The 27,515-nt window shown below is 44.3% G+C and overlaps 1 protein-coding gene and 1 long non-coding RNA gene across 2 annotated transcripts in view; both read right to left on the reverse strand.

Moving 5' to 3' along the window:
* The window catches only part of nrxn1a (neurexin 1a), a 201,087-nt gene extending 181,897 nt beyond the window's left edge, over positions 1 to 19,190 (reverse strand). Inside the window, exons 1-4 of the mRNA XM_063216926.1 lie at positions 18,479 to 19,190; positions 11,115 to 11,129; positions 9,266 to 9,295; positions 8,154 to 8,165 (exon numbers count right to left, since the gene is read on the reverse strand). Of these exons, the coding sequence (XP_063072996.1) occupies positions 8,154 to 8,165; positions 9,266 to 9,295; positions 11,115 to 11,129; positions 18,479 to 19,190 (769 nt within the window). The remainder of the gene's footprint in view (positions 1 to 8,153; positions 8,166 to 9,265; positions 9,296 to 11,114; positions 11,130 to 18,478) is intronic.
* A 147-nt stretch (positions 19,191 to 19,337) lies between these two features.
* LOC134463713 (uncharacterized) lies at positions 19,338 to 22,397 on the reverse strand. The gene is made up of 2 exons (XR_010037798.1): positions 22,255 to 22,397; positions 19,338 to 19,714 (listed from the first exon to the last, which is right to left on the reverse strand). It is a non-coding gene; the product is annotated as an uncharacterized LOC134463713 (long non-coding RNA).
* Positions 22,398 to 27,515: the final 5,118 nt, after the last annotated feature.

The following is a 27,515-nucleotide window of genomic DNA, read 5'->3' on the forward strand; positions in this document are numbered from 1 at the left end:
ATTTACTGTTTGACTGGGCAATTCCATGCACCAGCTGCATCTCAGGTGAACAAGCGAGAGTCGATATGGCACACAAACAACGTACAACGACGATTACCCAGTACAACACAGATGATACACCTTAATTTCAGGTATAGAGTCAACATTTCAGGGCCAGCAAACTGAGCAACTTGTGCTGAAGAAATCAATTCAAAACTCATTTCATTGAGCCTTATAATACATTTACAATTGGTCTGGCTTTAATGACATTTGAGAGCAACCCAGCACACCATGGCTAGGCAGAGCCATCATGAAAATCATTCCAAGCGCTCAAATGAAAATCCCTTTCCAAAAAAGCCCAGTGAATGACATCTGCTGATTGCTTTTTGATTTGATTAGGGGGTTTTAATGAGAGATCCATTTCATTAGCAACGATCAGCCATACATGGAAAGGTGACAGTGAGGCCATTTAGTCCTTTCGCCTTTTTTTGGCGACGTGCGCCCGGTCCAGACACAGAGATTCTCTGTCTGGAACCCTAATGGGGTTGCCAGGTTAGAAGATGGGGCTATCCACTAGAGATGACGGATGGAACATCCACAGCTCCTCAACCACAACACACTCCCAAACCACAAAATGGCAGACCACCCCCGAGCTAGTGGTGCCTCACCTATCAATACCAAACGGACACATCCTATATTGGGAAGGCCTGGTGGACACTTTCAACCTTGCAGTATGAGACAACACCATTGCAACATACAGTAGGCCTATGTTAATTCTGAAAAAAATTATGTGTCCAAAGATTTCCTTCAAATATGTGAGACGAACATACTGCTACAAAATATAAACTAACCAAAATAGTAAGCGTTCTAAGACTCAGTACAACCACAAATAAAGTCTCTGGACTCACTATGAGCAGCAGTTACTTTGATTGCAGCAGGCATTTTTTTCTGCTCTGTGACAGACATACTGTGACAGACATACTGTACTCACAAACACGCACCGGCACTACAAATGGTACAAACTGTGTTTGTATTTATTGTTTCATAGAACAAGGTTGGGAAGTTTATGTGTCAGAGAATGACATTACAATTTCAGTGTATTTGACATTTGTCGTGTAGTGCACAGCAAGTAACTCTCAAAATACACATTCTTCCACAGTTTACACATTTTCTCTTTAACATCTCAGAACTATGATGTAGCACACTTTAATATCCAAGTCCACTTCCCCTATCTGGACATCCCCTAACTGTGAGAATAAAGTATTTCACCTATCCTTGTAGCAGAGAAAGCACTCCTTTGGAACAGGGGTGTATTGTGTATTGTATTTTCCTGACTTTCCTGACGGGTAAATGTGGTGTGTGGTTGTTTTTTTATTTATTGGGTTCATGGCTCTCCTGAGGTGTAGTGTACTGTAGTGTGTACTGTGAAAGCTATGATGTGTTTCGTTATGCTTTGTTTTTTGACAAGCGATAAAAGCAAATAGCATTAACCTGTCAAGACACGGCGTGAATTTGCTGTTACCAGAATGGCAATGACCAACTGGTGGTGCTTTACTAAGGGCCCTGTGTTATGTCAGAGTAGTGTAGTGCTATGGTAGTTACCCTTTCAAGGACTATTACAGCATTCCAGTGGTGGAACGGCACGCATTATGGGGCTACTGTGTTTGTAACTCTGTATTTCGTTTTGTTCCTACCAAATACTTGTACGGTAGCCTCGCGAGCCATCCTACGTACTTCCGCCAAAGGATTAGCTCCACTACTGTAGTCTGGCCGTGCTTCTCTGTGGAGTGCCTGGAGCAGTAGAATTTTGATCGCAACGCCCCCCCAGAAAACAGCCAATAATCGAATACGCCCCCCACGTGGGGACGAAAGGGGGAGGACGCTTGTGACAATGACGTACACATCTGCGCCAGAGCCATTGGTCTGCGCTATGTTGTTGTTGAGTAACTGCCAGCCATTGGGTGAGAGGTGTCCAATAATTTCAAACCATAACTGAGTGCAAACTTCCTGCTTCCTACAATCGCTTCAGAGCAAACAAATGCCAGACCATGAATACGAAATGAAATGGTAGTATTATGGGATGGTCAGGACCAGGCTACTTGTACGGCACAATATAGCAGCATTTCAATATGTCGAGTACAGCGTTCATATGGAAATATTCGTTAATGTAAATGGTACAGGGCTTGGGGGAGGGTCTTGAGGGGATTCTGGTATTTAAATCATTGGCGTGCAATATGGGTGGTTTTTATGTAGGCTACGATTATATAGTGTGTGGAAATGGCCTCTGACTTCAGAACCAAGCGTACTCTGGTACAGTCCATACCTACAGCGGTTAATTCATTGCAATATCATCCTTTTATTACATGGATCACCTGTTCTATTTCACGCATTCACACGACGGGTGATAAATAGGCTGTAGTTTAAGTAGGCCTCACAGCCTTATACCCTGTCCTGCAGGTGCAAATCACTGCGTGTCATAAACTCACTCACTAATATGGAAAGACTTCAAGTCATTCCCGTGTTAGGGAGAATTTTTCATTGAGGCTGCAACCAAATTGGATTATGAGATGAAAAAAAATTGTATATTGAAGGCTCCCATTTGAAGTGTGCTGTATACCTCGGTCAGCGAACGCCTACAGCCTGGTCAGGCATGGGTCTGCGCATGAAGCAGCAGCTCCATGGATGTTTTGATGTATAACCCCCTTATTAAGTCTCGAGTGAAAACCAGGGGAAATATCCTGATCCAATCCGAGTGGAACATTGGGCCTGAGTGAAACTGGTGGCCAATTTGCGATAAGGTCTCCCACTGGCGCTGGCAGTTTAGAGATACAGAGTCTGAAGTCCTGAAGGGTGTAATAAATGGTCCACACTATATGCAACCCCCACTCCAGCAAGCACACACACACACACACACACACACACACACACACACACACACACACACACACACACACACACACACACACACACACACACACACACACACACACACACACACACACACACACACACACACACACATACACACACACATATACAACTCTCTCTCACACACACGCATACGCACGCACGCACACACACACACACACACACACACACACACACACACACACACACACACACACACACACACACACACACACACACACACACACACACACACACACACACACACACACACCACAAGCTCCATAAGGAAATCATTTCCCCCTTTTTGGCTCTCTCAAAAAGCCTCTTTAAGCTAAGCTAGCTACGTCAGTTCCATTTGGCTGCGTGCCTTTAAACATTCCCCTCTTCCTGAGGAAGCGCCTTTGAACTTTAATGTGAATGAGTATCAGGCAGAGGCGAGAATACTGCAAGGGGAACGTCTTTTAAATAAGCAATTCACTATCCACAACAAAGAGGGAGCGTTTTCATCTCTTTAATTGGCAATTGTGACCTTAATGAAAGTTACAGGGGGAACAATATTTTGACACTCACTCTCTATATCTTTCCAGCACTGGGGGAGAACCTTTTAAGTGGCTTTTTAGATAAATTACATCCACTCAATTCAGCTACACTTTAGGAACATTGGTGGTTTGTGGTCTGAATAGTCAATGACTGATCTTGGTAGATATGAAATAAGATCACTGTATAATGTGCGATTAATTCTATTGGAAACATTTCCAGATTAATTATTGATTTAATTGTTTGTTTATTTGGACATCATAGCCTACCTCTTCTGGGCTTTAAAATTAGGCCAAATGGCCTTATTGTTGGTCTTATGGCCTTCGTGGCACTCAACGTAAATAATGAGATCATAAATGTAATCGTGCTTACACTGCTCATGCATGCGTAAGAATTGAGATTTAGGCTTAGACCGGTTCACAAGTGAAAACAGTAGTGTCCCTGCAATATTTTCCCTTTCCTTTGACAAATTCAAGAAGCTAAAATAGCTGGATCGCTAGTCTGATTTTTTTTCCTTTTTAAAGAGATTCATGTTCATCTACTTCAGTGTGTAATTTGGTATCATGAGCTTCTTTTGAGCAAAAGAAAGAAATGTGTTTTTTTTTATGATGGCAAAAGTACTAAATCAAGAATGATACAATTGAGAATACCGTAGGCAAGATCATATGGAAATTCTAGGCTTTTGGCGCTGGCAGTACAAGCAAGAAAGGGAGATTATAAAGAACAGGTATTCCTCGTGACATTTTGAATTTCTGAACCCCCCCCACCCCACCCCCACATTCAGATTACCTTCCATTATACCGCTAAAATAGTGCCAAGGAAAGACATAATGCCCCAGTCACTTGCACTGCTATTGATACAGCTTGGTGTAATAAAGCACTGTAATGACGGAGGGAGGAGAAGGAGAAGGAGGAAGTGATGGGTGGGGTGGGCGTTTTACAGCACCACCAAGAGAGACTGCTGAGCCGCCATGTTGTCCTACTACTACGCCATCCATTTCCCTCCGCTGCCTGTAAATGTCCTAGCCGCTTTTGTCTGTCTTCCCCCTTCAATGGTGTGTGTTCAGAGCCAGCCAAGCTGCCTTGTCCCCAGTATGAATGGACCGTGCTGGATGTGGCACTGCCTCATTCTGGGAGTCATTTAGTGGGCTGTTCCGCCTTTGTAATTACATTAACGAGGCATCAGAATTGCCATGCCGGGCGTAATGGGATTTTAAATGCGTATTGATCAACACGTCACATGCCAGCTCACAAACGCGTCCTGTTCTACCAACGGTGCAATGACAAGGAAGTGAATGATGACATCGGAGGAAGCGGTCGAGAGAAGGGGGAGGTGGGGGTGGGGCTGATTGAGAAGGTTGGTTGTGAATGCTTTACCCATGTCACCACCCTTACCGGATTGCAAGGAAATAACAGGATTCAACTTGGGCTGTGCCAGGAAGCAGACATTAGGATTGTAAATGTTGGTCGGGTGACAAGAAAGGTGGGGCTGATTAGGAAGATGATTGTTGATGTCTCAACATGTCTCCACCCCTTCAGTGCTAGAAATACTACAATTCTGCTTGGACTGTGCCTGGATCCGGACAATAGAAAAGTGAATTTTGATTGGGTGACTGGAGACATTGAGAATGGACTAGGTCCGAAACGTCTGCTGCTCCACTTAACCTCTGACTTCTGTTGTAAATTTTCGGCTACAATATACATTTTTCACACAATCCATGTGTGCACCTCCTTTTTTCATTATCTCGATTGGGTGACAGGAAAATGAGTCAGGGTTCTCTCCCATCTCTCCCCCATTGATATTTGGATTGGTGTATGTTTTGCCATCCGGATGATTAGCAAGAAATATTTCAACTGCCAGAATCCTAGTAATTCAGAATGTCAATTAGCCTTAATTTATTACAATTTGGCTAAAGCACAGGTCCACCTGCACATGGTCTACAGGTTACCACTGAGCTCTTGAGGCGAGGCAGCAACAGACTCAACCAATGGGCCCTTTGGAGGACGGCTAAGCTTCCCTTTTGGGATCATCATAAAAGAGTGAGGGAGATTCTTGTTTGCACATCTGAATTCAGAAAAGTGTACACACACCCGTGCCACTGGAAGAAAAAAGAAAGAGAGTGAAAGAAAGAAGAGAGAGAGAGAGAGAGAGAGAGAGAGAGAGAGAGAGAGAGAGAGAGAGAGAGAGAGAGAGAGAGAGATAGTGTGTGTGTGTGTGTGTGTGTGTGTGTGTGTGTGTGTGTGTGTGTGTGTGTGTGTGTGTGTGTGTGTGAGAGAGAGAGAGAGAGAGAGAGAGAGAGAGAGAGAGAGAGAGAGAGAGAGAGAGAGAGAGAGAGAGAGAGAGAGAGAGTAACCGGAGACAGAGATAGAGGCTTTGTATAGCTTTACATATTTTAAACATTCATTTTTTGCCTCTGTAGTTAGCTAATACAGTGGACTCGCAGGCATTCTGCCCCAAGAGAATGTGACCTTCTTTTTATGTGGAGGGCAGTTTACACCTAAAATATACAGCAGCCATCCTATCACTGAATACTGATTACCGGCTTCAGAGCCCTGCATGAATAAGATTGAAGAGGGCGATGCCTAAAATTCTACGGCCTTATTTTAGACGGTCTGTAGCTGCACCACCACCACGACTTTAAAGCTATGAGATTTTCGATACGCTAAAGTGCTTTTGTCCTTGATAAAGGTGTGCTGCCTGCGTGCCATATTTGAACTTTAACTGCTGTTATAAGCAATCCGCAAATCCGTTGACGCGAAACTGAACTGGCTTTGACACGATCCTGTCAGCTTTAAGGCGCGCATGGCGTCTTATGTGGCGATGTTGTGAGAGCTGAGGGAGGATTAAGTAATGCACACCCATTTAGCCGCTCATCATTTCACGAGTACCTCTTTTCTCAACAACCAGACATCGGCTTCAAACGTTTGCTAAATGCAAACGACATCTCATTTGCATCCATTACCTAATTACGGAAAAATATGTTTTTTTTTCTTCTTTTACTCATGAACGTGAGGATGAAAGTGATTCGTACACATCTCAAGCGTAACTGCATGCGCACACGCAGGCACCATGCACACACTCACACACGCACGCACGCACGCACGCAAACACATACTCACACACACACTCACACACACACTTCCAAGAACACCAAATCTACACTGAAGGTCAAATAAATTTGTGGGGCAGGGCCATAATGGTAGGATCGCACCAGGCATCCTTACCATCTAATTCCATTTCAAAGGAATGTTTTAAATAAGTCCATTAAGATAAATGGATAGTGAAAACAAATACACAAAAAATAAACAGACCTCTGAGAAGATCTGGGAACAAAGGAAGGAAGGAAATAAAATGCTCTTTGAGACATGTGGATAACAGAAAGACATTAAAAAGATAGGCTTGCACATAACCTCTCTTTTCAACACGCACACACGCACACTCAGCCAAGACACTGTAAAATGAAACACACATCACCTACCTGCTCCGCAAACATCATGGGTGCCCTACCTGTACCTTCTTAACCCACACACTTGGATAAGAGGACGATATGGACAAGCTGCTTGGGGGGGGGCATAGGCTCACCCTGAGCATGATGGGAGCTGTGTGTTCTCAAGGCATGCGGTGGTGTTCCGTGTCTCGTCAAGAGTGAGGTGATGTGCAGTGCGGTGGGGTGGGGTGGGGTAGGGGGAGAGGTGAGAAGGGAGCAGCCCGAACGATGGGCGCAAAGAAAAAGCAAGGTGGCCACACCGCCAGACAAAAGAGAAGAGAGCGAGAGAGTGAGAACAGAGAAGCCAGGGAAAAAAAGTGCAAAAAGGGGGAAAGGAGCGTGAAAAGGAGGAAGAGCAGAGAAGAAGAAAAGAAGGAGATTGTGCCGGGCTGCACTCACCTTGGATCAGAGTCTCGTGGGGTCTTCAGGCCAGCTGCTGTGAGTGCCAGGCGAGAGCGAGAGCGAGAGAGAGAGGAAAGAGCAGAGGCCTAGCGAGCCCCCACTCGGCTCCCTTGGGCTTTTTTGCCGCAGTGACAAGCAGAGGCGGATGGTTGTCATGGGAGAACTCATGTGGCTCTTACCTTTGCGCCGTGTCGACGAGCTGGCCACGTCCTCCACCACACACCATAAGCACGACATCAACCATTACACGCTAACTTCAGTGTGTTTTGATCTGTGTATTCATGTTAGTAAGTCAATATATCTTTTTGATTTTTTTTCACATCTTACATTTGTTTTATTTGTTTTTCAATGCAGTGCTGGTGGGTGGTGGAAAAAAACCTGGCAGGTGTGGGGAGGAAAACACATCCTGCCCAAACATGGAAACATGGAAATCCTCATCATGAGATTCAACTCTCCTGGCTGGGCGCTAATGAGAACCTGCCTGTGCACTAGCAGGGTGTTTTCTTTGGTTTGTAGGGCGTGAGTATAATGACATAAAGCTGTACTCAAATTGCACACTGGCAGATTTTGGGCTTCAATATGTGAACAAGGGTAGGGAAAACACAGCTTTCACACATCCACCATATCAGCAACATCACCTACCTTTGTCAGTCCTCCTCTCACAAGTTTTTTTTTTTTTTTGGCAAATCAACAGATTTAACTGACCATAATTCTTCAGCACATAGGACACGACACACATGTAAAAAGCCAAAAAAGGACATGGGGTATATACAGTACATGGGAAAGCTTTCAGTTGTATACATGTTAATAATAGAGAAATAATAAAATGTATAAGTACCTTTACTTTTACCTACGGCATTGACAGTGTTCCATGAGGAGAGTGTTCCAGAGAGACAGAGAGGAGGAGGAGGTGGAGGAGGTAGCAGACGGGGGGAGAGGGAGAGAGGCAACAGTGAGAGTTGTGACCTTATGTAAGATTAAAAAGAGTAAGGAAATGTCAAGCTGTCTCATTACCCACACCATGCATTAGGCAGAGATAGGTAAGGAGCGGGTAGAGGAGAGGAGAGGAGCGGAGCGGAGAGGAGAGGAGAGGAGAGGAGAGGAGAGGAGAGGAGAGGAGCGGAGAGGAGAGGAGAGGAGAGGAGAGGAGCGGAGCGGAGAGGAGAGGAGAGGAGAGGAGAGGAGAGGAGCGGGGAGAGGAGAGGAGAGGAGAGGAGCGGAGAGGAGAGGAGAGGAGAGGAGCGGAGAGGAGAGGAGAGGAGAGAAGAGGAGAGGAGCGGGCAGAGGAGAGGAGAGCAGAGGAGAGCAGATGAGAGTAGACGAGAGAAGAGGAAAGGAGCGAGCAGAGGAGAGGAGAGCAAAGGAGAGGAGAAGGAGAGGAAGAGGGGGCATGCTAGAATATGGATGGTGGTGGGGCGGCACACAAAATGGTGGAGGGAATGCGGACACAAGGACGAGTGCAAATTGCCTGAACGTGCTTTTCCCAGTAAGCTCAGAGAAGCCAAACCATTGCCATTCAAAAAAAAGACAATACCCACGGGGTGGGGGGAGACATGTACTTTCCTCAGTATGAGTGCACACAAACAAGACAAAAATGGAAAAAGACATTCGACAGCAGACACAAACAAACAAAAATAGGGAAAAAAACAGAAGAGCATGAAAGCAGCTGCCGGAAGAAGGGAGGGTAAAAATAAAAAAAGAAAGCAATCCAAAAAAAGGATAAAGACCAAACCATCCATCGTCTCATCAGCACCAAGTCGGAAAGAAAGCAGCTCCCCAGGGACATTGCTACCAGCGGTGGAGGTGAAGATGGAAGGGATTGGGACTTTGGGGGGAGGGAGAGGGAGGAGGGAGGAGGGGAGGGGAGGCAGTGCCATGGAGGTGTGTGATGGAGGGATGTGGGTAGGAAGGGAGGGATACGTATGGAGTAAAAGGAAAGCAAACCCATACCTTGGTCGGCCATCATCAAGTGCGCAAGACCTTGAGGGAAAACAAGAATACAGTCAGCACAGAAAGGGATCATGGGAGAGGTCAGGGTCTTTTTTTGTGGTGTGTCTCACTCACACGTAGACATCACCTGAGACGGCAATGTCCACAGTACTGAGGTGAGAGGTGTGTGGGGGGAGGTGTGGGAGCGGGGTGAGGTGGGGGAGAGTAGGGTCAGGAAGGAGAGAGGAGGTTTATGGGGGTAATTAAAAAAAATAAAGCATTCTCTCAACCCATAATGGTTGCAATGCTTTTTGTCACATGAAGCACAAAAAAAAATTTGGACTGAAATAAAACGCACATCAACAATGATTGTAGTTGTGCCCAGGTTCCTCCAAAGGGTGATAAAACTTAATCATAAACCTCCCCTACCCTGGTGTTACATAATCATCAAGAAAGACAATAAATAGCACATACAAGTAGTGGGATATTATTCATACTATCAGAAAGGATGGGAGAAAGCATTCCCATTAGATTTGCCAAGCTATATCAAAATGAGTTTCTCTCTGCTTGGCAATAACCACTTTAGTTGCAAGTGTTAGCTGCAAGTGTTTCACGTCAACAAAAAAAGGGTTATATTCTACAGTAAGTATGAGCACTCCAGCTAGTTTCATGCAAAGCCCGCCATATTTTTTCCCGCGGCTGCCGTTATTACCTGTACACAGCACCTTTTCACGACATGCCTTTTCCCCCTTTGTATGAAAATAATACAAGACCTCGAGAGGAATGAATTATAATGGGACCCGTGTATTTTACCTGTCATGACTCTATCCCGAGCATGGGAGAAATCTGAGGGAGACGCAGAATGTGATTTGTCCACGGTACTTACCCTGCATTCCCCCAACGCCACAATGCAATTTGGGAGAAATTGACAGCGTTTCCCTGTCTCGGAATGTATGTGTCCTGATTTTCAATTGCTTGGAGTTTTTTTTTTTTTTTGCTCAGTGTTCACTTGGGTGCGCACACATATGTGCATGCATCTAGGGACTGTGTGTGTGTGTGTGTGTGTGTGTGTGTGTGTGTGTGTGTGTGTGTGTGTGTGTGTGTGTGTGTGTGTGTGTGTGTGTGTGTGTGTGTGTGTGTGTGTGTGTGTGTGTGTGTGTGTGTTCTTGTTTATTTTTTGTGTGGTGTTCTGAGTGTATGTTTGCAGGAGTGTGCACTGTATATATATGTGTGTGTGCATGTGCATGTGTGTGTATGCACATATGTGTGCGTCCATGCTTCTCTGAGTAAAAGGGGGGAGCGTTACATACTCCAATGTGGGTATAATGGCTGCCACCACAGTCTTTACTCCTGGTGTGTGTTGTGGAAATAATGGGGGAGCGGCAGCTCAGTTCGGTTTAATGGCCTGGGTAATGGACGCACGCGTTCCCACCTGGTCCGTGCTCAGTCGTGCCGTCGGTAAACCGCTTAAGCAGGACAACAACGAAATTAGCTTTTTTTTATACCTTGTAATTCGGCGCTCGCTTGGATCCCGGTCGTCCGTCGGAGCCCCACTTACCACTCTCCAGGCCCAGGGGAGACACAAACACTACACAGACCAGACCCAGCCCTCTCAAGGAGCCATTTGAAACATGGAGGAGGAGGGCAGAGAGAAGGAAGGTGGAGGGGATAATGGAACGGGGGACAGAGAGAAAAAGAGGGAAGGAGATAAAAGACAAGGAGAGAAGAGGTTGAGGGATAAAGAGAGAGAGAGAGAGAGAGAGAGAGAGAGAGAGAGAGAGAGAGAGAGAGAGAGGGAGAGAGAAAGAAAGAAAAGAGAGAGAGAGGGGGGAGAGAGAGAAGGAGGAAATAAGAAAGGAAAATCACCCACCTCCCACATAGACATCTTCAGAGGGAGCGGCCAAGGCGAGGAGAGAGAGAGGAAGACATCGATTAAGAGGCATGCAGACTGGAGAGAAGCCCATTGCAAAAAAAAAGAAAGGGTTACCGTGGTTACCATGCGTCAGACAAATAGTTGAACACAGACTCCAGCATCCCATGCGAGTGTGAGCCCTTGGCCCTGTGTTTAGCTGTTCTGTATGCCAGAGACCTTTGTCCTTTTTTTTTGATAATAACTCATTTTTCTGGCCTGTGCTGCACCGAGAGTGAAATTAAATTCCAACTAGGACAAAAAAAAATGGTGATGGTATCGTCATGATATGTCAGGGAAGAAACGCATGCTCCGACATGCTGCTGTGGTGGGCTGGGAGGTGAGGACTTGTTGTGCTTGTTTTTTTCTCCGAGCACCATTCATTTTCATTTAATAGGATCATCTCTTTCTTTCTTGTTCGACAATGTACTCCAGGGGAAGAAGGACGCACACCATGTCCCTTTTGTGGAGTATTTTGTTAAATCTGTACATAATTACATGTTTACAACAAACACGGTACTAGAGGGAAATAACAAAAAAAACTCATTTCAGAGATATACTGAGCAGCACATTGTCTAAAATTGGAAAAATGGCAGCCCTTGAAAATCAAATTACCAATATTGTCAGTCTTTTTTCTTCCTTGGGATGATATTGCATTTGGCAATTAGTACAAAGGGGAGGTGGTTCTATTGATCTCACTGCCAGGTCTCAAATGGACTATTCTAGGGAGAAAAAAACATATATTATGGCAAGATTCTTCTATTAAGGGGGAGGAGGGGGATTCAGTTCTTAGCCTTACAATTAGAAAATCATATCATTAAGCAGGTCGAAGGCAGTGACCACAAACAGTTTATCTTTATTTAAGAATCTACTGTGTATATTGCCCTCATCTGAATAGGAAGTGAGTAGGGTTGAGAATGTGAGCCATGCATGTGCTTCAAAAAGCATAAAATTATACACGAGATGGGACATTAACCTAATGGAAGAGAACAACAGCAGTCAGTCAGTTTATTCAGAGGAGAAGCACACTGCAGTGCCAACCACACAGGCCATGTATTTTAAAAAAGCTGATATATTACAGGGAGCATTGTGACTATGATTGTTAGTTTAAAATGAGGATGAATTGATTGGTAATGTCTGACAGTTTAAAAGTGCATTACATGATATAGAGTATAACATTTGGCGTTTAGATTTTCTCTCTGACTCACTGTCTCCCTTTACCCCCCCCATACACACACACACACATTCAACAAATACCTTTCCTCATTTCCCTTTGAACAGTAGTAGGTCCTGGAGTTCTGAATTCTGAAGTGGGCTCAAATGTTCAAATGCCTACCTGGTCTGCATCGCATCTGGACCACACAGTACTGACCCCGACCAGAACTTACCAATGCAGCCAGGACACCACCAACCCACTCGACCCGGCCCAAACACCAAAAAAAGGCATGCAGCACACAGGACAAAGAGCCGAACACAACGCAACAAAAAAATATCATGGATCACAAAGAGAAAGGAAGATAAGAAATGATAAGGAAAAAAATGAGAAGAGATGGTGGTCTCATGGTTGAAAAAGGACAAAAGAAATTCCATTGATGTTGCAGGTGGCTGATGACATTTTTTAGAAATGAACTACAAACTCATTACGTACATTTCAGGTTCCTGGTTCAAAAGGAAATGCATACATACTGCAGGTGCTCCGCATACATTTAATCGTGACTGGAAATGCCAAATTACCATTTGCCATCTACACTGAATAGAATGGTAATACTCTGCTGCCATACCGCTCATAATTGCCACCATTTGTGGCAGCTATGAAATTGCCCGAGTGTCCTGATGCCGTATCGGTATCCCTGACATTTGATTCTAAAGTCTAAATGCATGTACAGTACGAGCGATTTCAAATGAAATGCAGGTCTCTATGTCATGAAATAAAGGTATCTACTGTACTTCATTCTTTCAAAAGCTACAACTGCACTAGCGTACTATAAAGGTATGCTTACTGTAATAGGCTACTATGGCCCCTATACACCCAGCCTGGCATCATCATCATGTCTGTGTTTGCACAGTAAGTGACGGGCATATCAGGATCGCGGCCAGCGTTCTCTCTACACTGCCGCCCACTATAGCACAGGGGGGGCGGGGAGTGGCGAGGGGTTGGGAAGATGTGTGTCCACGCGCGGTGTATGGAATCTCATCGAGCTGACGTCTCTTTCTGCCTGAATTGCGCACGCTGCCTGATTTGTCAGTGAAAGGCGAGCGAGAGAGAGAGAGAGAGAGAGATGAGGGATGTCTCGCTGTAGAAACACACACACACACGCACGCACACATACAGACGCGCACGCACACACATGCAGATACAAGCACGCACGCACACACGCCCATAAGCACCGTGGTTGAAATGGCCCTGGGTAAACACAATACCTCTCCTGCTCAGCTGCACTACTCATTTGTCGCCTGCAATCTAAATGAAAAGACCCCTCCCAAGAACTCATGTGATACAGAGAGAGAGAGAGAGAGAGAGAGAGAGAGAGAGAGAGAGAGAGAGAGAGAGAGAGAGAGAGAGATGCAAATGCAAATAATGCCTGCGCAGGCTGGAGTGCGCGGTGTCATCTATCATTCTGTCTTGGACAACCACAATGCTTTCATCAGCGCCATGACAACTAACCCGATAACACATTCTCCACTCCACAAAAGAGCCTGGGAGAATACTGTGTACTGTAGTGGGTGTACACCATGACCAATATAATGCACGACGCAGTCAACGAGGGGCAAGTCAATGTTTCTCATAAGATTAGCGCGCGCTCATGCTACGCTTCAAAGCACTTGTGCTTTTTTCTCATTGGCTCCACCAATGTGCTGTAGTGCCGAATCAACTTCCTGTGATGTTTTCCCTAATCTCCAAGCCGGCAAAACGCACTCCCAGCAGAGACAAAATGATGTTGATATGTTTGTACTATGTCGGGAAGAGCCACCACAAAGCATCCAGCCTTGGCTCTTTTACTCTTAATTGGGAGGCAGACACAAGATGCCTCTCCAACAGAGAGAAAAAGTACAAGCTTTGTCAAACAAGCCCGATGTCAAGGTCGCCTTGCTGTGCATGGCTGTGCTCTCTGTTCCTTGTGAGCCCTGACTTGTCAAGCTGTCAGTCTCCTGCCTACAGGATGACTTGATCAATCGATGGAAGATCGATACTGAATGGCAAGGTAAGGCTTGGCCATCTCTTCCACACGTTAAGATTACGAGCTCTAATTCAATCTGGAGTGATATTGGACTTGTGCACACAGCAGATCTGAGAGCTTGCTTTGTTGTCTGCGCTTCCAGACCTACTATGATTAAAAGCATCAGTGCTGGAAGACTGACAGGCGCTGGCCCACAGTGTGATATCATTCTCTCATCTGTGCCTTCATGCAAACTGTCAAACATGCCTAACGCCTGTTCTCAAGATATACGACCTGATTCTAATGCATCACTACGAACTGTGAAAAATGTCCCGCTTCTTTCCCTCTGTGCTTCATGCTCATTAAATATTGCTTATGAGAAATAGAGTCCCGTTAGGTGAGAGCCCGGCGTCAAGTGAACACCTCCCTGGTGAGAAGCGGACCTGCAGCAGCACACACAAGACCCAAAAGAGCAGCACTGTGCGCTCTATAGGGAAAACATGGGGACAAGGTTAAATATAGCCAAGAACTACAGTGCTGCTTCTGACAGAAAAAAAATACGGCCACTTGCACAAAGAGACATAATGGCTTTCCTGTCCGTCCTCCCAATGTCTGAATAACAAGTGTCCTCCATAATTAAGACTAATCATGCCAAACCGCATTGTGAGCTCTTCTCCCTGTCAACCCCGGCCAGGGGGAAAATAGAATTAATTTTGTGGAACGGACTGGTTGAAAGGCTGGAAAAAATGAGTGACCTCCATTGCTCGGTACTCCGCCTGCATTGTGCTGGCTTCAAACAGACTTTCCCCATCAAACGGGGCCGTTTTTTATTTTTTATTTTTTGTAAAGAGAGAGCGTTTAACAATCCATCGGATTTATCCAAAAGTTCATAGCAAACGCAAGTTATGTTATAAAAAAAATCCAGGCATGAACTGTGAGCATGGTCAGCACGAAAGTGACTTGTTGGAAGGACTGAAAGCAACCACTTAAAGCACAAGCACGCTACCACCAGCACCAGCGGTACCGCTCCCCTTAGACCATTCGAAAGAATGCTACCTGGCCCTGGGTCTTGGCCACTCTCCAGTTTCGACACTTAGCCAGCGATCTCAGAAAAGCAGGCAGGCAGGCAGGCAGGCAGGCAAGCCGAGGCCCACACTGGAGGATCAGGAGAGAGAGAGGAGACATCTTGGAGCACACAGCAGCTTTACCACACACAGCAGCAGCAGTGGAAGTGGTGGTTATGGTGGCAGCAGTGGTGGGGCAGGCGGGCTGGCTGGCTGGCTGCTGCCCTGGGCCCCTAACCCCCTGCCAGGCAGCCCCACACCTGCCTCGCTAAAGCTGGTTATTACCTCTATCGCCTGGTGGGAGAATGACAGACTGCGCTCAGAGAAGGGATGCGTTTAATTTCTCGGGGCCGCCACTCCCTCCCAGCCCTCCTCCTGCATGAAAATACACATCTTGGGATGAACCGAGCCAGGTGACGTTGTAGTCCACCATGCAATATGCTGATGCAGTAATTGGGGCTAAAACAAACCCTCCCTCCCTCTCTGCCATTCAACAGTTGGCCTCTTTTTCTCTTTTCCTGTCATACATTTTTTTTCGCAGGGTAAAAGATTCCACTCTTCCATTTTCCATTTTACAATAAAGAGGAGACAGAATTAGGTTGTGCCGGATTTAAGTTAAGAATAACGCTGTGTGCGCTGAGATACTAGCCTCCAGATTTATCTGTTCCTCACTCTGTGTGTGTGTGACCTTCAATTTTAGTTACAGGATCTCCTTTCCCGACCCCCCCACCCCCCTCGTGAGCAAAGACAGAAGACAAAAAAACAACAGCGGGACATGCTGACAAAGGTCACCTCACTCCTACCTCCTACCTCCGGGGGGGAGGGGAGGGGAAGGGAATGGCCTTGCGGTGACCAACTCGCCCACTGACAGACAGGAATCCCTAGCTCTTGGTCGGTCTAACATAGCCTGGTCTTATCCTACCCTTGTACTAAGTTCACTCATGGGTCGATGTTTTGACGTTTTTTTGGTGGCAGTACAGCCACAGGCAATGTCCACAAATTGACTAGTAATTGGTAATTAATGTACTGCAATGAATGTGCTTCTAAAATAATCCACTAAAAAAAACCCATTTAATCCATACAATAGAGGCATTAGCTGTGGTTGCACCACCCTGACGTCTGCTACAACTGAAACGTCATTGACCTTCATACAGAGGGTCTAAAACTGCCGAATGCTGTAATAAAAAAAACAATTACCTGTACTAGTGGGAGGGGTGAGCTCTGTTGAAGTTTGAAATATGCATCTCTAACCCTGTGCACTTATGGGTCCTCCTTCCACACTCAATAGGTCCCTAATGTATATACTGCATTACTGCACTTTTCCTGTTCCACATTATTTGTACGTACATTTGTTTGTAGGCCCTCTTTGTAAGTAGCTTTGGATAAAAGCATCTTCTAAATTTAATATAACGCAATGTAATGTGATCGGATTCACTCAACCACTAACATCTGAGTGTGACATGTAATCTGTGTAATATGTGATATGTGCTGCATCATATTGGTAATATCATTCAGAATACCCATCCCAGACGTAACGGGAAAAGAGAATGACCGGATGTCAACAGATGGCAAGGCCAGGCTAAGAGGTCTGACGGTGAATTAGTGTTATGCTCCTGACCCGGCCGAGACAATAACGGCGCCCCTTGTCCACCACCATAATACAAACAAGCACTTTGGTGCCATGCCAGAGAGGCCCTCAAAACATGAGTCACACTGGCTGACCAGACCACAGCGGTCAGCAGTAGTGGCACCAGTACGTGGCCATCTAGCCAGATCGTTGCGCTTCTTTTTCACCTTGCAGTGGGAACTTGGGGGACTGTAGAGAAAGCCAAAGGGCCTCCACTGCTCTACAAACACCAATGTGTCATCTTCAGCTGCTCTGCAGAGGACGTCCGAGCCCCCTGTGGGCAGAGCTGTGAGTCATCCTATAAGAGACATGCCTCTACCTGCTCTAGTCCATCAAGATGAGTAGCTTAACCCCTACTCAGTTAACACAAGAAGCAACTACTGTGTCTATAAACAACACACACATACACTCGCAGGGCTGTGTAGTGACAATCAGAAGCAGCAAATCTTCATTCCTTACAGTAATAGAGACGATGTAGACGAGAAGATTTTAATTGTGCTACTCCTACACAGCAGAAAGATATACCCTGGTGTCTATATTTGGCAATACATTAGAAGGATTCGTTCACATATAAAAAGAAAGTCTTTGCGCTTGAGACAGTTTCTGTGGCAACAAGAGGTTTTCATCAGCCAAAGGGGGCCCTAGCGAACACAGAATTATCAACATCATGATAACAGAGATTAGTCCACTGGAATGATTATTAAAATGGCAAAAAAAGAAGAACAGAATAAAAAAGAAAAGATGAAGAGGACAGAAAAAAGAGTGACATCTGACCACAAGAGGGAGTTAGACAAATCTTGAAACTCCACTTTGATGTGAGACAAAGGAGCATAATTCCTCTTGATCATTAGCTGAACTCAGTCACGACTGTGTGACTCTATGTATCCTTTACATTTAAAACCAAGCCATGCATAACCCCTGTCCATGCATAATCCAGTGCATTACAGAAATAACTACCACACAAACACAATGGGATCATGTTTTAATTTGATCATTTTCAAGTTGATGACATACTTTCTCCTCGTCTCTGTGACCATGCCAGGTGAAATTTTGCATTTTAATGATTGTAATGACAAATATTACTCGTGTAAAATAGCCATCTGTTTATCAGTATGGCAGGAAAAAGCAAGAACATTTTAGAGCTTTAAGACCTGGCTGGTGTCTCCTATTAACACACTGATGAGTAATTGGTGAACTAGACCAACATTAGCAAAGCCCTTCAGAAATTTGATAAAACTTGGAAGATTAAAAACAAATCACGAATTAATGTTTGAGAGGCTCAGCAGTGACGTTGAAATAATGATCATTCCCAATAATCATATGGATGTGTAGGCCTACTGTGTACTCTGATTTCGATATGCTTGTGTCACTACATGAAAAGCCATTTGTTGGAACATTTTTGCTTAAACATTTTAACACAACTGGCGTCAGAAGAATTTTTTCACAACACTGAAAGCGAAATCCAAGTGATCTTACCTTCACTGCAATCTTTTCCTTGAAATCCTGTTTCGGAGCAGTCGCAGATGGCCTCCTCGTTGACTATGCTGCAGACACCTCCGTTCTGGCAAACGTGCTCGGCCCCACAAATGCCGCTGTTAACACCATCGCTGGCAATGATCACTGGCTCAGAGCCATTGACTTTCAGATTGGTTATCCAGCCTTTGAATGGCACTGCATCTCTGATGGCCGCAGAGGTAAGCCGCAGCGCTACAGACCGCAGTTCAGGGGGTATCCCTCCTAGAAATAAATGACTAAACACAGTCATGTCTCTCCGTTTCGACTTCACCTCCACCGTCTTTATCTCCTGGTCCACGACTAGCGTGGTGTTTTTGAAGTTCCGGCGCACGGTGACGGCGTGCCATCGGCTGTCGTTGACCGCCGTGTCGGAGAGGACGGTGGCCGGCTCAGCGCAGAAGATGGAGAAGCGCAGGTTCAGCCTCCCGTTGTGGATGAGGAGCTCCAGGAAGTCGCAGAAGCCTTCGTCGTCGAAATACATGAGTAGTCCGTGAGAGCTCTTGGTCTTCATGTTGAAACTCATCTCGCTCTCGCAGCACGCGTTCCACATGGGGAACCTGGCCCACTGGCCCTCTGCCCCTGTGAACTCCATACTAGCCCCCATATCTACCAGACAACAGCCTAGCAGGCCAATCCAAATAAGGTGAGCACCGTTCCGAATTGAGAAGCTCATCTTTGAACTCTTTTTTTTTGTGCTTATTCTTTTCAGCAATGGATGCCTGCTCTGATAGCTCTGAAGCTCTAATGACGAAGGATCTAGATGGCCAGCTCTAGATGAATGTCAACATGGCAACATTTGTCTGTATACAATTTGTATTCATTTTTCCTTATCCAGATGGTTTTGTAGTCTCAGAGGCAAGTTCTGTACTACTAGGGCAGCCTATACGTAGACTTGATATTTGCATGGATCTGATTGTCCATTCAAAAAGTGTACCTACTCAGGGGTGCTACAGAGTGGCTTGGATGTTATACTGACATTTCATCACCTCCTCAGTGGCCAGGTTGGTTACAACCTGGAATGTTTAATTTCATTAAGTGGCTGTATTGTAAAACTCAGTCATTGTCTTGTCTGCTCCCTGTGGTCTGCAAAGCCTAACATAACTTCAACAACAGCTGTCAGACAGAGCCCCTGCAGGGGCCTCCCTTCCTCACCCAAAAACTCCTAATCACATCCGTTTGGTCATATCCACCAGCAATCTGCAAAGAACACAAAACAAAAACAAAAAAAGGATTCACACATTTCAACTTTATGAGGTTATAACAAATTGTATTTGCATTGATGAGTTCTCCTAAAGTAGTGTATCACCACAAGATGCATTATATTTGTTTTGCTCTGTTGTTTTTCGTCTGAAACATTCTTCTTTCAAGAGAAGACCTGAGGACATGGAGATTCAGCAGAACAGATGTGCACTGCACTCATGTAAGTAACCAACAGCTTGATGTGTGAGGCTTGGAGACAAACCTTGGGTGTGTTAGTTAGCTTGTATGCATTTGTTAGATGAAAACACATTTGATGTAGGACTTTTGCCATGGCTTTCCCATTATGCCTTGAAAGTATGTGACTACAATCTATGCTATGTTACAAAGGCTAAGCGCAGTAACTAGGCCTATGTATAGAAACACTTACATGACACTACCCAGTCAAATATGTTATAGTATGTTTTTAAAATGGTGTACTAAAACAGGTCCTAATTTAAAAAAAGAGATTTGGTCAGCATTCAGTAAAAAACAATGCATTTTGGCATTATGGGCAGTATGATTACTGACATGTAAAACAGACAAGCTTGCTTCTAAGCAACACCCTGCTTAATGTATTTACTCATTTGTTTACTTTAAAAAAGGATATCAGTGATAAGTCATGATAACTTAGATAGTTATATAGTTAAGTTACTCTTCTAGGCCTAACACTGTAAAAAACCTGCATGATTTAACTTGGAATCACAAGTGAAACAGCTGCTTCAGAATTCCAAGTTTAATTTAAATCCTTATTGTCAGTTGTGTGAAGCTTTGAATTGAAAATATGTGAAGCTTTTTGTTCAAACAACACAAAGCTTCAATTCAAAGCTCCCCACAATTTACAATATGGATTTAACTTGGAATTGTGATGCAGCTGGTATTTTCTACAGTGTACCAACACCCCCTAATTTCGGAACCAAGAACAAAATTAACAGTCAACAGAAATCTGTCAAGTTCTAAAAATGTCACAACATAAAGACCACAAAAATGCCCACCCCCCCCCCCCCCCCCACACACACACACACACACACACACACACACACACACACACACACACACACACACACACACACACACACACACACACACACACACACACACACACACACAAACTGCAAGCGATGACTGTACAGTGGCTGGAGCATTATCCATTACCATTTAGCCCAGCATAAATATATTTTACTAGCATGAATGAACTACTGTCCCATGAATGGAAATTTTACATTTAGGCTATAGAGCACCTATCTGTAAAACGCAACGAAAAACCTTTATAGATACCTAGAATGTACAGTATAAAAGCTGTTGGCATAGTAAACAGTACACTACAGTGACTTGACATGTATCCAAGGGGGGCATCCTTTATTCAGGACAACCATCCCATTTAAGATTATTTCCAAATTAACTTCCATAGCATGGCATATTGCATATTCCATATATTCCATATCATGGCGAATACACTTTGGCAAAATCTACCCAAAACAAGTACCAATCTTAAAGTCAGTGCACTGAGGAAAGTCAAGGAAAGTATAACTTTCTGTGGACCAATTTATTTTACATGTAGACATGCATGGCTCCTGACCTATGGGACTTTGGGAGCCCCTGACAGAAAACTATCCATCTGAGCCAATCCCACGTGTGAAGAATAGTTTCACACTCTGCATCCCAAAACCTACCCGGGGCGGGGGCTTATCTCTCCCCTCTTAAGCATTAATGACACCGCAGTTGTCTCGCCTCCGGCCTGTCTGTCAACTGATCTGAACCAATCTTTTCATGCCTTAATGCCCGCGTGTTTACCGACAGGGCTTATGTTCAGCGGGAGCTCTGCTGAGTCTACGAGATGTTCATTATTCACATGTCGTGTGGTGCGACAAGGTGCGCTTTGAAGATGGAGGAAAAACATAGCCAGGAGTACAACACGAGCTATATTCTACCGTAAAGCTCAACCACATCCTGTAAACACAGGGTTCTCACAAAAAGGCGGCTATGACACAATGTTCTCCCGCGGTTTTATAAAAATCTCTAAATAAATGCCCACCCCGTGCATAACATAAAACAGCAGAGATACAATAACTATAAACAGTTCCCCGTTTTCCAGGACAATGTAGAGACGTTATGGTTTGGGAGGTAGGCATGCACAGACAAGGTATTCATACATCAATCGTTTTCGTCAAGACCAATGCAGTAGATGACTCAGATGCGCATAGCTTACTCAATTATCAACCATCTTCAACCAGCTGTAAAAGGAAAACGCCTATCTTTTTTAGATGTATGTCTCCACCAGCAACTATACACTTCATAGCAAGAAACGGAAGCCAGCGCTATGCCGTTACAAATCACCTGCCATTGTAGTTTCAAAGAAATTGCATTTCAACTAGCCCTGCCACAATTATACATTCCACAACATTGTGCGGGTGTTCAGCTTGACAAAATTAGAACACAGACATCGACATGCGAATAACGACACTTTTACTCTTGGAGGTAGGACTTTAGGTGATATTTACCTGAAGAAAAATAACATTTCGTGATCTCTTGTTCGGTCAGCCCAAAAGATGAAGCTTGGCGTGGACTTCCTCATCGAATTTTCCCTGTCTTTTATTTTGACAGAAGAATCACTGCATTGGAGTCTGGAGAACACAAGGCATCGGAGAGACAGTTGCTTATGCGGATCCCCCTGAAAAACCCCGTTGGGCTAAAACATTTTAGACTTAGGAAATATCGAAGTTTGATGCCACCAAAAGGCCACGCGCAAGTCTCCTGTGGGAAATGTATAGCATGAGAAAAAAGCTCTCAGAGTGCAGCTTATGTGACTATATTTCCCTTCCCGTGGTTTGTGAGAGTGAAAAGGTGCGATCTGGCTCTACACTGAGCTTTGCCTATGCTTGTCAGCTCTCGGAGACAGTGTCACGTGTCTGATGGAGATGGGCGGGGCGGGGCTGCTGCTGCAGCACCTTGGACAGCGGCAGTGTTTAGGGAGAAAGAAAGAGTGCGAGAGCGCGCCCCTACCTAACTTTAACATACATAATCAGACGAGAGCGCGCGAGTAAAAATCCACCATCGCTCCAGCGGTAGGAATTTGCTCAAGTGGATGTTGCAGGTAAAAGGTTTTTTCGCGGTAACACATTAAAAAAATAAATGTGAGGTATTCTCGCTCCCAAATCGGGGATATTTTACGCATAAAGGAGAGATCGATGTAATTATATAGTCCGCTAACGTTATGAATATTAACTGTTGGCCTGCTCCTTCACCATTTGACGCAAATTATTTCATATTTCAATATTTCGCGTCGTCCTGGCCGTAGTCTATGCGAGGCAGAACTCCCACGAGTGTGAAGCGCGGCATTCAAAGATAAAATGTCTCACTGACTCCTTGCGTTACCAAGCCACAACATGCTTTCTTGAAATGACCAATCAGCCGTGATGATATGAGTGCAGAATGAATTGTAGGCTACGTGAAGAGTGGGTGTCTGTCGTGGATGGTGAAGATGAACGAGTAGGCCTACGTGTTTGTTTCCAAATTGCGGCACGAGCTGAGTGTTTGACGTGAGTGTGCGTCTGCTCATGATTAATGAGAATGGCTATTGGTGTCCGTCAGAGCAGACGTAGGCTGCAGAGAATACACAAATGCCTCTACAGATAGGTAAACAACCAGACAATTCCCTACGAGGACATGTAGAGGTTTAGGCTATTTATGTGGAAAAAAACAGTGGCCATAGAAAGTAACTCATTGTGTGTAGCGCAGGCAGGGCTGCTGACAGCTTTGGCCGGGCCCTCATTCCCTCAACAAATTCTTAGCAGGATAGACCTACACAAACGGTATGTGCAATGTGCAAAAGAGAAATAAAAAAGCTAGGCCTAAACCATCAAATTCTTCCTTCAGCAGCCATGGAAACATACAAGCATGGAAGGAAGTGGGCTCTGTAGGGGCAGTTACCATAGGCCTACCAGACCTAAAATTTCAAAAGATGGTCACGGTCACGGTCTCTGAATAACTGGTGTTGCAGTGGACTTCTCAGGAGACTAGACTATGTGTGGTGCTCCCTTAAACACTCCACTCCAAAGTGCTGACTAAATATTGGCAGTGTTATAACCCCATTACTCACGCAGAGTGTTTTATTCTTGTTTATGGCCAATTTTCCAACTATTACGACTGCCAAAAGCTGGGATGCCACACTAAATGTAGCCTATACAGCTAGTTGTGCTTGTGGTCAAGGTCGAACTTGAACTTGAGTTAGTTTTTCCTCACAATAAGTCAGTTCAGAGCTGGTTCTACCAATAAGCTACCAGGGCCCCACCAATTTTGCCCATTGTAGGGGCCCCCCAATTGTCAGGCCCACTATGGTAAATGCTAGCGAAAGTAGGCTAATTCAAAGGCCCCCAAATGTGTAGAACCTCTGCTGACCCAGTGTATTTACTTACAGTAAAGGAGAAAACCGTTTTCTTTTTCTTTTCTTTTTTTTAACTTCATTTCACATTATAACATCATGTTTTACTCACCCCTGTAACGTATGTCATTTGTAGCTCTGCCAAAGATATTCGGTTTAGCTATATCCATGAAACAACTTCCTATGGGTCATTTTTTGCAGGCACAACATATGTTGTTTTTAATGTATTCATTACGGTACACTAACCCTCATAACACGTAGGTGGATGGCATGTTTGGAAACTTCTCAGTTTTGTGGATAATATGTTTTTTGAAAAACTGGTAAAGGTGGATGTTCGTGTCGTGATGTCACATCCTCCTTTATCAGACTTTCAAAAACTGTATTACCCGCAAAACTAAGAAGTTTCCAAATAAGCAATCCAACTACGCTCTACGGGTTAGGAGTGGTAGTGTACTGTAATGAATAAATTAAAAACAGTATAGTTTGTGTCTGCAAAAAATTGCCCATAGGAAGTCGTTTCATGGCCAAATATCTTTGGCAGAACTCCAAATGACGCACAACATACAGGGGTGAGTGATAATATGAAATCAAGGGCCCAATGTTAGCAAAACTGTTTTCTCCTTTAACAGAGTCTGAGATGTTATTGCTAGAGATAAAGTCTGGTTTATGTCAAACACACACGCACACCGGCACACATACACGCGCATGCCAACACACACACACACACACACACACACACACACACACACACACACACACACACACACACACACACACACACACACACACACACACACACACACACACACACACACACACACACTTGAGTTGAACTAACATTCTCTCATTCTTGTTGAACTTGTTGACCCTGGTATTTCTGATAGTACTACTGTGCTTGACTGCACTAGAATGTAGTTGTAAATATTTTTCTCTTCTTAGTAAAAAAGCATTTCTAGTCATTGTGATTATATCTCACTCAAAGAGTTCAACCGGGCCACAGACTACCATACTTTTTGGTCTGCTCTTTCCGTTTTATCTGGTGCTGCTATCTGCTCTGTGTACGTATAAGAGATAATGTGAATGGCCGAACACTGAAGCAGATGGGTATGTGTGGATGTCTGACTTTTGATCGTCTTGATTTTTTCCCCCTTTCAGCTGAATGTTGTGGCAGCATGCTACGCTCATCATATACAGTAGGCTTACTGACTAAAAAAAACATCTCTCAAGAATATGGAGTGTAAACTAAAATGTTGGATAAACAAGTTTGTACGTACCAGTGTTGGCTAAAGAGAGTAGGTTATAGGCTAATGTAGCCATATAGGGCCTACTGTATGTTCATTTTTTTCTTTACAGTTCTGGATATGGTCAAGATGTTGTATCAATGTTGGTTACAGCTCTTCCAATAACATTGACATGGTCCACTTTTCTTTTTATAGCATTCACCAGTTGAGCTCTCAAAGACTTTTTACATGAGTAATACACTTTGTGCAGTCTAAGGGCATGTAGTTGTGACATAAAAGTTATCAAAAAAAATACATTTACAGTGTGAGAGTGTGACAGGAAATGAGTAGGAGACAGAGAGGGGGGTGTCAGCAAAGACGTAACGGTACTGCTTCTTAGTTCATTGAGCCACCGCGTCCCCTCCATTTCATTTGACATGCAAAGTCAGATATCAAAGTCAAAGTGTACTTAATTGTTAATTTCCTATCTGGCTGGAATTTCACCAAATTGCAAATTGCAGGTAATCCACCAAAGGTATTTCATTTCAAATTGCACTTCACCAGACTGGTGGCACGTTTTTACAAAACTGAGACCTTAGTTACTTTGCACAAACCTAAATACACATAGCACTATTGACTACACTGACTTGGAAAAATATAACAGCTTTTGGCTGAAAGGTGGAGTGAAATCAGGTAGAACCGATACATCTTTGACAGGTCAGGGCTGCTTGTAGCATGGCAAAGGCTGAGCTGCATATTTATGTGCCAGGCAGAGTAAGAGTGTGTGTAGCGCAGGCAGGGCTGCTGACAGCTTTGGCCGGGCCCAGGACAAAGTCATCTTAAAGGGCCCCCCTCCTAATACATACAATGGAATAAGGACCCAATTCTGGGCCCCTCCTCTCCCTGGGCCCAGGACAGCATACCTGGTTGTCCCCCCCTGTCAGCTTCCCTGAGCGCAGGAATGAAAATGTAGCCTTCAAGGAACAGTCCACCTCATTTCAGTAAATTGCTCATATGTAGTTAAGCCCTGGTAAAATAATGAGAATACATAGGGGTTTTTTTTCTACGTGTGTATGTGTATGTGTTTGCATTGCCTGGTTTATAGTAGCCTAACAGTATAGTCATATAAAGCATAGCAATGAAAATCTATGGAACCAAACAAAACATCATCAAATGTACTCATAAACCTCTTTAAAATTAATGTAAAATTCACAAGAGTGCAAAACAGCTATTTAATTCCGTCCAGTGATCATTGGTGGCCTGATGCTAATGGTTCTATCCACTTTCAGTGACTATGCTAAGCTATGCTAATAATTCTAAAACTAATACATCTGTTGAACACACTGAGAAGAAAATGATACGCACATTCATGTTTAATTCTGGGAAATAATGCAAATATGTGAAAATCAAATCTGTGGACTGTTCCTTTAAGTCCAACATGTTTTACGAAAGAGGGTTTGCTCCATTCTGCATTTGGTAATGGATTTTGCACATACTTGTGCCACATACATGCAAAGGGTATACCAGCTTCCAAATGCTTCTAGGTCAAACGGTTTATTAACACTTCAGCTTTCAAAACAGCTCTCTCTCTCTCTCTTTGTCTGTGCCATTCTCTATCAGTGCCATTATTACTTGGTTATACGCTTGTCACGTGGCATGCATGAACTCCCTTTGACATGATGTGGATACAAAACTGCAGCATAAATAACTCCACAGAAAGATTGGCAGGTTAGCTGGTGAGGCATTTTAGTTTAAGACCACAAGCTCAAACAACCATTTTCTGGAAGGATCTTGACTGCTTTAGCCTACAGTACTTTTATTTCATCCTATGCTTTAACTTCCATCCTCAACCAGATTGTTATCAGGAAATGAAACACCATCCTTTTATCGCACATTACATGTCTTATTAAGGTGTGGAGAACTCTCCCCACCAACCTTAGCAATATTTCTGTAAATTTCCATCATACTATGTGTCACTACACACGAGTGTGACTGCAGCGAGGTGGAGAAAACCCACACTTCCTTTTACAAATTTCACACCCATTACTCCCATGGCTCCCATGGCTGCAGAAGCACTGCTGGGCTGGCTGGCTGACTGGCAAGCACATGGGATCTGAACCTCCAGGATGCTGCCACAAAGCAAATTGGAAAATGTGAATGT

The sequence above is a fragment of the Engraulis encrasicolus genome, chromosome 15 (genome assembly GCF_034702125.1).
Source record: "Engraulis encrasicolus isolate BLACKSEA-1 chromosome 15, IST_EnEncr_1.0, whole genome shotgun sequence".
In the NCBI taxonomy this organism is placed as follows: Eukaryota; Metazoa; Chordata; class Actinopteri; order Clupeiformes; family Engraulidae; genus Engraulis; species Engraulis encrasicolus.